General features: G+C 28.5%; 3 protein-coding genes across 4 annotated transcripts in view; all 3 read left to right on the plus strand.

Moving 5' to 3' along the window:
• The window catches only part of LOC105557891, a 6847-nt gene extending 5431 nt beyond the window's left edge, over positions 1 to 1416 (plus strand). Inside the window, exons 3-6 of the mRNA XM_012005282.1 lie at positions 31 to 150; positions 252 to 393; positions 792 to 1053; positions 1257 to 1416. Coding sequence (XP_011860672.1) covers positions 31 to 150; positions 252 to 393; positions 792 to 1053; positions 1257 to 1416 — 684 coding nt within the window. The remainder of the gene's footprint in view (positions 1 to 30; positions 151 to 251; positions 394 to 791; positions 1054 to 1256) is intronic.
• Positions 1417 to 1461: 45 nt separating this feature from the next.
• On the plus strand, positions 1462 to 2469 carry LOC105557877. Its single transcript, XM_012005258.1, has 4 exons — positions 1462 to 1525; positions 1649 to 1785; positions 1951 to 2083; positions 2164 to 2469. The coding sequence occupies exons 1-4, from the start codon at positions 1469 to 1471 to the stop codon at positions 2212 to 2214; spliced, it is 378 nt and encodes a 125-aa protein (XP_011860648.1). The 5' UTR covers positions 1462 to 1468; the 3' UTR covers positions 2215 to 2469.
• A 2199-nt stretch (positions 2470 to 4668) lies between these two features.
• Positions 4669 to 10782, plus strand: LOC105557878. Of its 2 annotated transcripts, none has more exons than XM_012005259.1 (10): positions 4669 to 4822; positions 4993 to 5147; positions 7430 to 7549; positions 7654 to 7771; positions 7905 to 8166; positions 8313 to 8429; positions 9630 to 9720; positions 10110 to 10249; positions 10477 to 10609; positions 10695 to 10782. In XM_012005259.1, the coding sequence occupies exons 2-10, from the start codon at positions 5004 to 5006 to the stop codon at positions 10743 to 10745; spliced, it is 1176 nt and encodes a 391-aa protein (XP_011860649.1). In that variant the 5' UTR covers positions 4669 to 4822; positions 4993 to 5003; the 3' UTR covers positions 10746 to 10782. The 2 variants fall into 2 exon arrangements, with proteins under 2 accessions (XP_011860649.1, XP_011860650.1); XM_012005260.1 differs by having other exon boundaries at positions 8088 to 8166.
• The last annotated feature ends 3463 nt before the right edge of the window (positions 10783 to 14245 follow it).

The following is a 14245-nucleotide window of genomic DNA, read 5'->3' on the forward strand; positions in this document are numbered from 1 at the left end:
AAAATTGTATAGAACTATCTCTACTTGCAGCTGACACCATTATTTACGCTAAAATGCACTTCGGATGTTATTACCAAGGTGCTGTCTTCTGTATCTTTCTATGTAGGACGTATAATAGAGTTTAACACATTCTATGTTAAAATTGAAGCTGTAAGTTGATGATTTTTAGAATATAAACTATATAGGATTAATCTGTTTACCAAATAATGTTTTATAACAAAATGTTACTAAATATATGTATACAACAATAGTATATAAAGTTAATAAAATGGCAGATAAAAAAGTTACTAACGGAGCTTCAATATATACATAACAACTTAAAGGATAAAAATGAAATTGCTATTGTAAAAAAATATAGTCGTATTGCGAAACGTTACACAATTGCGATTACAGGTAGGACAATGTTTAGTGATTTTTGCATGGATAATAATTCTAATTTATATTTCAAATCTAATAATATACTGTGAAGGAAAATCATTTTTAGCATAATAATTTGATTATAACTTTCATATTAGTATATGTTATAATATGAAATGACTGTAGTATATTAACTCGATTATAACTTTTACACCTATATTTATATATAATTTATTACATGAATCTATTGAATCAATAATCATGAAAATGTACTTGCAATAATAAAAGAGAATAATACATAGTTTCAACTTTAAAATCAAATTTGCGTTTGAGTCTATTATAAATATTTTTCCTTAATATCCATACGTGCACATAAAATAATTATATAATATTACACATTTATGAATTTAAATGACATTTTTTATGTTTCGTAGTATTAGCAGTTTTTGGAGTTTCTTTTAGCATTATAATTCAATTTCGGGCAAAACTATTGAATGTTATTGTACCCATCAATATATCTCAACCGTATCAGTTTCCTGTTTTGATAGAATACTTTGTCGACCAAGAAAAATACTTCTATTTGATTATATTGCACATATACGTAACAGTTTGCATTGTTGCAATTATAATGGTAGCAACTGGTACAATATACATTACTTGCATTCAACACACCTGTGGAATGTTTAGAATTGCTAGGTAGATGTTACAATATGGATAAGAATAAATTATAAAAATCCAATAAATATCTAGTGAAACTAGTGCACAAAATGAATTATTTTTATATAATATGATATAATATGCATATAAAATTTGTTTGTAGAGCTTTGTTTTTAACTGAAAATGGTGTCATTTAATAAATTGTTATATAATTATAATTATCATTATAACAATATTTGTAGCTACCGTATTGAGCATGCAATGAATTTCAACAATTTACAAAATATTACACTAGAAAATGAGATTTTGATGACCAATGGTATAATTTATGCGGTAAACATGCAGCGGCAATCTATGAGGTATGTATTTACGTTGATAATATTCAAGCAGTATGTTCAGTAACATTTTTTATTTTCGAAGATTGACCATGAACTTGTTGTCAGTAGTGGATGTGATGATAGCTTGTTTAATAGCGTGTGGCGTTATTTGCATAAGCATCAATTTGTTTTATGTATGTTTTTGATTTATGTTTTATATAATAATATATAAGAGTCGTTTCGAAATTTTATGCATATTAACAATACAATACCAAGAAGTACATATGTCTAGAAAATTGATTCCTTTGATTTTTCAGATTGCATCATCTGGGTATAATGTTATAGAATTGTTTTTTTCGTTTAGCTATATATTTATTTATTTCTTGTATATGCTTATATCCAACTATATTGGGCAGACTGTAATGGATCATAGTAATAACGTATTTTCTACTGCGTAAGAAAGATGAGAATATATGTATAAGAGTTTATTTTTTAAGAGTTATTAAATTAAATACAAATTAATATCACTATAAAATAAATCAATGTTTGCTAAAGTTGTAGTAACTAATATAAATGTCTTTCTCAATTTACAATTCAGTATCTATATACAATTTCATAGATACAAAGTACAGTGGTATAGAGCGCCTATACACTTACAAAAGATGATATTATTCCTGTTACAAAGAGAAACCAAGGAGTTTACTTTGACTGTTGGTGGATTATTTATTGCGTCTATGGAAGGTTTTGCCATGGTAAGAAAATGTAAAATATCCCAAAAATACCATATTATTGCAGTAATGGATATTATAAAAAAAGATGTCATTAATTACAGCTGATTAAAGCTTCGGTATCGTACTTTACTGTCATATATTCTACACAATGATGAAGCAAATATAAATTGATCAGTGTCAGTATGGTAAAAATTATAATTAACAAAAAAGTAACAGTATTTATGTTTCGAAAATATGTACAAATATTAATTTTTGAAAAACGTGGTTTAGATATTTGTGAAAAGCTGATAAATATATAGAATATAATCAAGATTAGAATTATTCAAATCAAGATATTAGTACATTAGGTTTCTATGGTGCATTAAAATCATGTATCTTTTTGATGTATTTTAAATAAAACCAAAGATGTGTATATTTATTTTACTGTACTTCTAAATATGATGGTTATACACATTGTGTAATTTTTTATTAAACATTATATACTATCCTCATATATTTTATTTCGCATTAACGATTGTATAAATCTTACAATTAATTAGAGGCTATGTCATGTCGGTTAGGTTAGGTTGGATGTTGATAACCTAGCAAAAATATTGTAGCATCTGTGATTCGTTTCGTCCTGTGTTGTCTCGTATCCACGGTCAAGTACACTTATTGTCAGATAAAAAGAACTTTCACATTTACAGTAGTTTTATAATTCAGGAAAAGTATCGGATACGTTCGTTCGATTTAATGTCTCAATGACTACTAACCATGGCGTTTATTAACATTGTTTGTCAAGAAATGCCGCGCGTCTTCTTCTTTAAAAGTAGTTTAACATAGTGCGAATCCAAGGGCTGTCTCAAATGCGGACGTGACAACATTTCTGTGTGAATAATATACATTTTCCGACTCACAATCAGTAAACTGCGTGCCAATTATTTGTAGATCTTAAACATAAATTTTGTTGGAACAATAAATTCACATACCTACATCTATAATAAATTTAATTTTTGATGCTAATAAACATTCTACATTATTGTAAAGAATTTATTGTAAAAAATATCACCCCAGGATTCGAATCTTCCTATTGTACAATCCATGATAGGCGGTTTAAAAATTTAATCACACTGAAGCATGTGGTGATATTTATCGCAATGACCAGTAAATAATAAGAAGAATGTTTTTGTTTCAAGGAACGTAATTAATCATATAAATTATATAAATATTTTAGTTTTTTAATAAATATACACGTATAGTAAAAAAAACATAAAAAGTACAAGAACATGACTAATAATAGATGTAGAAAACTAAATACATATATAGATAACATATAATAAGTAACATGTTGGTGTTTAATATTTCTTAAAAATATTATTCGCGCTAATTTGATATTGAAGTATCGCATATTTTTATCTACTTGTATCATTTTTAAATTATAATTTTACCAAGTAGCGTCGACATATTAAAGAATATTTCGGAGAGTATTTCTGTCAGAAAACAAGTATCCTACGAGTGCACGTACTAAAATGAAGTTAATTCTTAAACTAACAACAAGTCATATACAAATCTAATATCTTGCGCGTGTTGGATTTAAATTTACTTTTTCCTATTCAAGAAACATATATTACCAGATGGAACTTATATAAGTAATACATTGTTAATGTTAGTATCTCTCAAATGTCAAGTTTCACTTTTTTATAATATATTACATATAGAATTACATATGTTTTACAGAAAACATGAAAAATAAAATTATCTCTGTGCTTTGAGGAAAGAATTATGTTACCTTCAATAACAACTTGAAGAATTCAGCAACACTGAAGGAATGAATGTTTTCCTATAGATGAAACGTATCTTATGAGAACACAAGTGTGAATGAGGTCTGGTAGAATGGTAAATACGCTTGCGCAGTTCTCCTGTAGTTTCTGCGCAAGTCATTCTTTCAGAGAGTTCTTTTTGCGTTTCTTATGATAAAGAAAAATATCCGTTAAATTTCTATGGCACTACATCGATCGCTTAATTGTAGACCTCATTCTGAGAAACGCTATTAAAGTGCGAGTGTTCCGATCTCACGACAGTGTCATGTGCTGTATATACAAATCAAATTACGAAAATTGTATTAAAATTTACGCCAGAAGAAAAGAGGGATATCTAGCCTATAGATAAAAAACAGGGAATAAAACATTCTATTCCTTTGCAGTCGTGTTCTGAAGTTCATGGAGAGATGATTTGTATCAAGACTCATTATTTCAGTCTTAACAGGATTTTACTGCTCGTTACAGGCTTCTGTTTTTACAAATAATTGAAATTCGTTCGTTTTCAGCTTATCTTTTTCCTTAATACTTTGACGAGCTGCTTTATCTCAAGAAAGGTGATATCTTAACATTATTATTATATGACAAATTGCAAGAAATTGATATTTATAGTGACCTTTTTTTATTAACACATAATTAATATTACATTATGTTTGAAATTATTATATACTATCTATATTATAATTATTTAGAGGTACATTTTTTTCATTTACTGTATATAAAAGCACAATTAGTAATATAGAACTTATAATTAAAATTTATCGTTTATAGTTTATCAGACTTTTAACTATTATATGTTATATAATATACAGCAATTTTTTAGACATAATACCAATAAGTCACTGGAATAAATTCTTGAACTGATAAGTGAAAAATTTTATCAGGTTTTATCAGCAATTTTATCAGCAATTTTAGCAGATGTACAATGATGTAAAGGATTAAAATGCAAGAGTAATAATAAAATGTGAGTTTCTAATCTTAGTGTTCAAACCTGATAATGGATAATTTTGCGTATAAACAACATTTGGAAAATTGGATTAACATTTAGATGAAAAGCCATAAAATATCTAATTGCTGTATGCAGGAAAGAGGAAATAAACATACCTTTAATCTTTTTGTGATCGTATTTTGTAGATCTCGAAGAAATGATCTGTGTCGAGGAACAATATTTTAACCTTAATAAAATTCTCTTACTCGCTGTGGGTTTATGGCCTTATCAGCGAACAAACTTCGTCCGATTTCAATTAATTTTCTTCCTGGGTATTCTCATAACTGCTGTTTTATTTCAAGTAAGAAGATATTCCTTTCTTAAAATAGTATTATTTAAGATAAGCTATTTTGTAATTTACATTACATCTTTTATCATATGGGGAGGAGTTTGTTTGCTTACATTTCTGATTGTCTACAATCATATTAATATATTATTGTGCATATACATATAATACGAGCATACGCTTGTGTACATGGCTTTATTACACACATGACACTATTGCACACATGCAAAATGCTCCGAGTACATTTTTCTCAAAACTGGTTTTCTGCCAAAGTTTATGTGACTCCTTTTACAGATTCTGTCTTAATTGATGAACATTATGCAAAATGAGAATTTAAGAATTAGCCGTACGGAGCAAACATAATTTATAATGCACTGTGCAACATGCGGACCAATACATAATTTATTAATTACATCTGCAGTTGTAATTAACATAATCGATGCCGTTCGATAACATCATTGTGCATATATGTATTACATACGTGGACTTTATTGCACATATATACATTACATATATACGTACATTACAAAATTAAAAATCTAATGGGATGGATTTTTTTATTGCATGGAAAGTTTTAAAACTACGTGGAATTGTACAACAATGGAAATAATTTCGACCCAAAAGCACGGGTTGGTGTGGACCTTACTTTGAGTGGAAAGTAGCACACCAATGTGAAACCGTACAAGGGTGGAAGTAGTCTCGTCCCAAAAGTAGGGGTCGGTATGAAGTGGACCTCGCTTCGAGTGCAAACCCATGTGGAACTGAACAAATGATTCCACAAGAAATACGTGGATGGGAGAAGTGCGGAGCCCTTTCTCCTGTACTTCTCTCCACCCAACAAAAAAACTAACTCATCAAAAACTAATTAACTTGATCTAACCCAAATCTAAGTCTATGAATGTGAGGTGAACCATTGAATTAATTTTGTTAATAACTTTTTAATGAACAATGTGCGACGGCTATCGAAAGTTACTCAGGAGGATGACCTCTATGATATGTCAAGGTCAAGGTCAATTAGATCAAGGAGACGTTAACCTTAATGAAATATTTACCGTGTTAATATAATTTTCTTATTTTATGAGCAATATGGTCATGCATGTAATGTGTATGTATGCATACACGTAATAATGTCATGTGTACGATCTGCATGTATATGTATATGTATAATAATTAACGTTATGTGTAAATGTGTATATGTGCAACAAAATCGTGTGTGCAAAATGTAAATATGATTTTCTTATTTTATATGTGCGCAATAATATCATGTGAGCAATGTGTTTCTGCTTAATAAGGCCATATGCACAAACGTACGTTTGTATTACATGTACGCGATAATGCTTGCAGGCAACCGCTCTGTAGGTAATCGACAAATGAAACTGTCGACAAAATGTTGTGGGCAAACGAAGCTGTTGGCAATCGGGAATGTAAGCAAACGGGATCCCCCAAGATGTTCCACATTCATTATCATGTAACATTCTAGTAGTCTTTTGAGGAATAATTATATAGAAAAAATGCTGTTGAATTAAAAAAACAGTTTATCACACATTTTTAAACAAACAAGTAAAATTTGTAATAAAATAAAAATTTAAAGTAATTCATAAAATTTTAAGTAATTTGTATGTAATAATTAAACTCTATCATTGATAATCAACTAACATGTAACTGATTATTAAAATGTATACAACATATACATAGATGCAGTATATAAAGTAGTATTATATAGGGTAGGCCATTTTAATGTATCCACTAAAATATCTCAAAATCTATAAAGTTTATGACAAAAATGTTTCAGACAAAAGTTGTATGGTTTCGAGAGGGACATAAGATGGTATCATTAATTTGACCTCGAAAGCAAACAACTTTTGTCTGAAACATTTTTGTCTTAAACTTATAGACTTTGAGATATTTTAGTGGATACATTAAAATGGCCTACCCTGTATGTATAGTATGTCAGCAGAGTAAAGAAATCAATAACCCGAACCGTGAAAATCAATATTGGAGACAGATACACATGTACAAGTAATAACAGAACTATAGTAATAAAGTTTAAAAAATACTATTTGATTATTTTGATTGCTTACAATTTAGAAACTTTTGCAATTTTGATTTTTATAATTTTTTATTAAAATCCATGGTCTATTCAAGTACTGTACAATAATCATAGGACTTATACATATAGTTGTCTTTTCGTGAAATTATTATACATAAAGAAACAATTAAGCCAATTTATAAGTTAATAAATTTATAAAAAATAGATTTTTAAAACACAAACGTTTTAATAAAATAATTCCTTACAGTTGAGTGTGTTTTTAACTTCAAACCAATCTTCGTATCTCATTATCAGAATTCTCTCTATGGCATCTTTCTTTTCTACATTTGTAGTAAAATACGTCTCCTTTATTTTTAATATGGAAGCTGTAAGTTAAAGACTTCATTGAATTAACATGTTTGATAAAATTTATACTCAACAACTTGTAAAAAGTGTACATAAAGAAAATATAAAATGTTACTGAACTGACAGATGAAGAATTTATTGGCCCAACTTCAACATATATACAACAATCTAAAAGATGAATATGAAAACTTTATTATAGAAAAGTACAGTTACACTGCTAAATGGTATACGGTTATACTTACAAGTAAGGTAAATTTTTTATTTTACATCACACACACTACACTTTCTCATCCTACACATTTAATAAAAGAAAAGAATAATTTGGATATTTTTATATGCAGAAATTTCTATGAAAACTTTTTTGTAACTGTTTATAGCAATTGGCATTTGTAGTGTATTTACTCTTATCGTCGTCCAATTTTGGTCCAATATCTACGACGTCGTGTTATTGAAAAATGTATCTCAGTCTCGTCATTTGCTTATTACAACAGAATATTTTATCGATCGAGAAGAACATTTTTATTTTATTGCATTGCATATATATGCAGCCGTTTGCATAGGAAGTACAACGGTACTAGCGGTAGGAACAATACTTATAGCATATCTTCAACACACCTGCGGAATGTTTAGGATCTCAAGGTATGAAATGAGGAGGCTGAGAAAAATATAAAAAAGACTAAACTTATAGATAAATTAAATTATATTTACTTTGGATAAACGTGAAAATAAAATTTACTTCTAGAAAACACAAAACATAAGCTACTTGATAAATACATTCTTTATAGTTACCGTATTAAACGCGTAATGAAGATTAATATGCTACAAAATAATACTTTAGAGAACAAGAATTTGATATTTCAAGGAATAATATGTGCCATCGATATTCATCGGCAAGCAATGAAGTTAGTAACATAAAATATACATAGAAAATTATAAAATAATTTATATGTATAATAATATATATAATATTATTATATGTATACAGAATGATGGCCTAAGGACCATCCGTACATCTAATAATATCTTGTAAATGACATAGTTTTATGACAAATTGTTTATACAAAAATTTGTATCAAAAAGTTGTAGGGTTTTAAGTGACACAAAAAATATTAGTACGATCTTAAATAACGTTGTCACAGTCACGTAAAGATTGCTTTGAAAGTTTTTAAATGAAAACCGTTATTTTTTATTATACCATCTTCTACTAATTAATTTGAACAACTCGTGTCAAAAAACATTATTTTATTTGTTCAATATTATGTGAGATATTAAGAAAACTTCGACATTTTTTAATAACTTATGATTACGTATCTTATGATATCTTGATAACTTTCGAAAACTCTAATGAAATTTCAAAGTTATCATGTTAATAAAAGTTGAGGCACTATTGTAATGGCATATTCTTGAGTAAAATCAAAAAGTTGCCCATCACTTTTCTCTCCAACAATAGTTATCAAAAACTTCTGTATCGAAAATTTTTCACGAAAATGTGTCATTTACAAGATATTTTAGATGTACGGATGGTCTTGAACATCCGCATATTATATAATGTATACACATATGTATAATATTATTATATATAATTATATGTATAATCATATAGGGTGTTAGTGAATGTTTGGGACTTTTTTGTGTAGATAGAGCGGACAAAACTGATTCAAACAGTTTTTTACCATTTTGCAATTTTCGCAATAGTCAACGAGTTATTAATTATAAAATATATTATAATTATAAAATATCACCGTCTTAACTCGGCCTACCGTCCAGTACAAGCGCACGGCGAGATGCAATCGGACCGCGCTGGAGCTTTGCTAGGCCCGGGGGAGTTGTTTATTAAAAACGACAATAACTACATATCATAAACAACTCTCCGCGTGCCTAGCAATGTCGGTCGCAGGCCAGCCACATCTTGCCGCGTGCTTACGCTGAACAGTAGGCCGGGTTAAGACATTTATTTTTTATAATTAATAACTTGTTAACTATTGCAAGAATTGCAAAATGGAAGAAGACTTCTCGACTCAGTTTGGTCCACTCTATCTACACAAAAGGTCCCAAACATTCACTGACACTCTGCATAATAACAGATTTATTTATGTTTGAAGATTGTCTGAATTGTTGGTATACAAATTTGAGACAATGCTGTTCTGCTTAATAGCAATTGGTGTAATGTCTTTAAGCCTTAACCTCTTCCAAGTAAGTCGCAATCCTCTATCAAATCTCTATATTTGAAGGATATGTCATTTTATAATTTATTATCCCGTACTGGCATAGAGAGTAGGACTGGTGATTTTCTTCGAAGGCTTCGACATTCGAACTTTCGAAGCTTCGAAGCTATCAAAAGTAACAGCCCTAATAGAGAAAATGTGCTGCCTTTAATACTTATGATTTAATATTTTCACATAAAAACTCACGTATAAATTTTTTATATAAATATTAGTCAAAATTTTTATCATTTTATTTTATTATTTAGCATATTTCACCATTTATATAATGTAATATATTTCGTAAAATAAAGTAATTTGCTAAAACATAAACGCAAATAAATAGTGTGTTTACGAAATTTGAATATTACTTTTTTTCAGATTAGTACATCTGAAAATAACAATATCAACGATTATTTTTTCCCCATTCTATTCGTAATGGTCAGTATTTTATATATGTTTGTTGCCAACTATGTTGGGCAAGATGTTATGGATCACACTAAATACCTATTCGTTACTGCGTAAGAGATTTTTTATGAGATATTATATGTATGTATGCATATGTATATGTGCATGTATAGTTTATTTATCTTGAAAGTAAACACAAATGCTTTGTTAAGCATTTATAAGCATAATATAAATGAATAAAGTATACTAAATATTGTTTATGTATTTCTTTTTCTTTTTCAAAATATCGTTTTTTCAATTTATTATTTTATTTTTAATCAAATTTCCATTTTATATATAGGTACAGCGTTCCATGGTATCGAGCTCCCTTATATATACAAAGAATTATGCTTTTTGTGTTGCAAAGAGGCACAAAAAATTTTACTTTAACAGTTGGTGGATTATTTATTGGATCGTTAGAGTGTTTTGCGACGGTAAGAAAGTAATATATTATGTGTTGGAATATATTTGAAATAACATAATATAAATGAATATACTAAATAATAACATTTTTTACAGCTAGTGAAGGCTTCGGTATCTTACTTTACTGTTATGCATTCTATACAGTAACAAACCAAAAATTAAATCAGATTAAATAAGAATATAACAAATCTACATAATTAATTAATATAATTCCTGATATTTTTATTTCATATTTCTTATATTAAAATTAGTATAAAAAATACAATACAATTTTACAATTTTTAGTATATTAATTCAAATTAATTCAAAATATTGTTTACAAAATATTAAATATTTTAAATATAATTTAATTGGTTAGTTCAGGAAACACATAAGTCTCATTTTTCAAATTTTACAAGAGAGCAATAAAACTGTACAATTAGCTACTTCAAAAACCTTATTTCATACGGTTTCTTGTGCTCAATTCTTGAAGCTACTCTACAAACCGTAATCTGATAATAATTGTTTATTGATTATTACATACATTTTTTAAATTTAAAACTAGATTTAACTTTTGTTGTTTCTACACGCAATGAATAATAACTTTAGGTGAAATAATTTTTATTCTTAAAATTGTTCTATTATTTGTAATAGTTTATTACTAAATGGAAAAAAAATACAAAACACATGAAACACGTAAATTTGTCGGTACATTATTTTCAGACAAATAATTATTGTCATTAACATATTTTTAAATATTTGAGTTTAAATTGTTTGTTAATAAGTTAGTAGAATTATGAAAAACATAGAAAAGTACTTAAATCTATTCGCCCGCTTTGATAAAGAAAGAAAAAAGAATATGTATTACTTTCAATAATTTGAAACGTTTAATAATACTTAAGGCTGAAGGGGTGAACATTCCTCTTATAGATGAAACTCTTACGAGTGCGCGAGCAAGAATAAAACATGTAAAAGTATGAATTTTAAGTGCTTAACACGCCTGCGCAACTTTTGTATTGTTCTCGCAGAAATAGTTCTTTCAGGAGTAATTTTCTCATGAGAAAGAGAACATCTGCTAAATTTCACTGGTATTAAATCGATCGCTTAATCATAGATTTTTTTTAGAAATATTATTAAAATGCGAATATTTTAATCCTACAGTAGTTTCTCGTGTCATCTTGTGTATGGACGACATTAAAAAAATTACATTAAAATTTATACTGTAAGAGAGTAGTCATAGAATATTTGGTCGATAAAGGTAAAAGGGAGGGAGTGATGCCTTTGACATCTTTGCAGTCATATTTTGGAGGTCGCAAAGAAATGATCTCTGTCGAAGCACAATATTTTAGTCTTAATAAGATACTTTTACTCGCGGTAGGCTTGTGGCCTTATCAACGAACAAAATTCGTCCAATTTCGGTTTACTTTCTTTTTGACTATTCTTACAACTGCTATTTTATTTCAAGTAAGAAAATATTTTTTCTATATTATAACTTTAATATCATAATTTAAATTAAGAAATAATGATTTCCTAGATGTATGTATAATAATTACGTTACAATTATACAAAATATTCCATATTTATGATGCAACACTCTAACAGTTACTATAAGCAGTTTTGAAAGTGTTAAAGTTAATTTCCGAATTATAAGTGATTAAAGCATTGAACATCTATAAGATTTGACTACTTAGGTGTAAAATTAAAAACTTTATAATTTTTGTAAAGAAAAGAAAAGAGGATCGATTAACTGCAGAAAATATAAACATGTAATTCAAAATTGAACATTTATTTAAATCAGGAAATATTTTTTCTCTTCACATGTAAAAATTTAGAAAGGAAAATAATAAATTAATTTGTTTATTAAAGTAAATATGCAGACAAAGTTTATTCTTCCAATGGAAATATATATTTAATTATTTTTAATATATCTAATAATTCTCTTTACACAACCGGTTAAAAATTTTTTATAATTTGCATGTAACAAGTAAACCTTGTCACTGACAATTAACTTGCTAGTGTATACAACTGATTATTAAAATATATACAACACGTACATACATAAATGCAATGTACATACAGGGAATCGACATTATATGTCAATGGAGCAAAGAAAATCAATATTACCTTAGATGAGATAATCAATATTTAATGTTAGATATGCGTATACGAATAATAGCAGAATTAAATTGGCAAAAATTTACTATTTACTCATTTTAATTGCTTACAATTTGGAAATTCTTATAATTGTTTTATAATTTTCAACTTTTATTAAAATCCCTGTTTTATTTAGATATCATGTAGTATAATAGTTGTAAGACATCTTGTATATAATTATTATTACCTTTTTATAAAATTATTGTAAATGAACAAGTCTATAATTAAAACATTATTAAATGTATATAAAAGACAAAATTTTAAATACATGCGTTTAATAAAATTATTTCATGCAGTGTACCGCATTGTTAACTTCAAAATGTACTTTGGATCTTGTTATCAAGATTTTATCTGCCGTGTTTTTCTTTACTATCTTCGTGATACAATACATCTCATTTGCTTTTAATATGGAAGCTGTAAGTTAAAAACTCATTCACTTGATTAAATTAATATTAGTGACAAATTTTTATATTTAACAAGTTTTGTACTGAAAAAAATGCGCAAAGGTAGTATAAAAAGTTACTGGATCGACAGGTAAAGAATTTATTGATGCAACTTCAGGATGTACACGATAAACTACAAGATGAATATGAAAATGCTATTATGGAAAAGTATGGCTATACTGGAAAATGTTACACGGTTAGACTTACAAGTAAGATAATATTTTTTATGTTTGCATTTGATTATAGCTCTTCTTGTTCACATACAAGTTAAGACTTCAGTAGAAGATAAATTAATCTTGACAAATAACAATAATTTTAATTGCACATATGTATATGTATGATGTATCGTTCCATTAAATTACACGTTTTACGTATTATAAGTGAGATAATGATTTGCAATAAAGATATTTAAGTCAAATATAAAGAATAAAATTTTTAAGTAGAATTATGTGTACGTATACAGAATATTTTATAATAAGTGTGTCACTAACAGAGGATAGAGCGGATCAAACTGAGTAGAAAAACTCTGCACCATTTTACAATTATGACAATAAATAAGTTATTAATTAATAAAGACAGCATTCTACAAACCAGCGTGCGTTTGTGCGCACGCATTTGACGACAAGAGACGGTCCAGGCAGTTCAGCATTTATATTGTTAGACGAGACATTGGGAGAAGCGCTGTATACAGGGTGCTACGCAACATATTGACTTCCGGTCATGGGAAGGTAGAGGGGACTAAGACAAACAGAAAAGTATTGTACTATTTTGCGCTTGGACGAATAGTTATCGAGATACAAAATTTTAAAAATCGCCGTATTAGCCCAACCTACTGGCGAATGTAAGCGCGCGGTGAGATGCGTCGGCATAGCAGCCCCGCGCGGGGAGATGTGCGAGCGGTCGCGTAAGCGGCGGACGGGCAGCGGCGCGCCTCGCCTCCCTACTCCTCGCCCCGCACCGCCATTCTATTCCTCGCCGCACACCGCCTCGAGCGGGGCCGCTAGGCCGACGCATCTCACCGCGCGCTTACATTCGCCAGTAGGTTGGGCTAATACGGCGATTTTTAAAATT

This window comes from Vollenhovia emeryi, unplaced genomic scaffold (assembly GCF_000949405.1).
Source record: "Vollenhovia emeryi isolate VEMERY1.0 unplaced genomic scaffold, V.emery_V1.0 DF939409.1, whole genome shotgun sequence".
In the NCBI taxonomy this organism is placed as follows: domain Eukaryota; kingdom Metazoa; phylum Arthropoda; class Insecta; order Hymenoptera; family Formicidae; genus Vollenhovia; species Vollenhovia emeryi.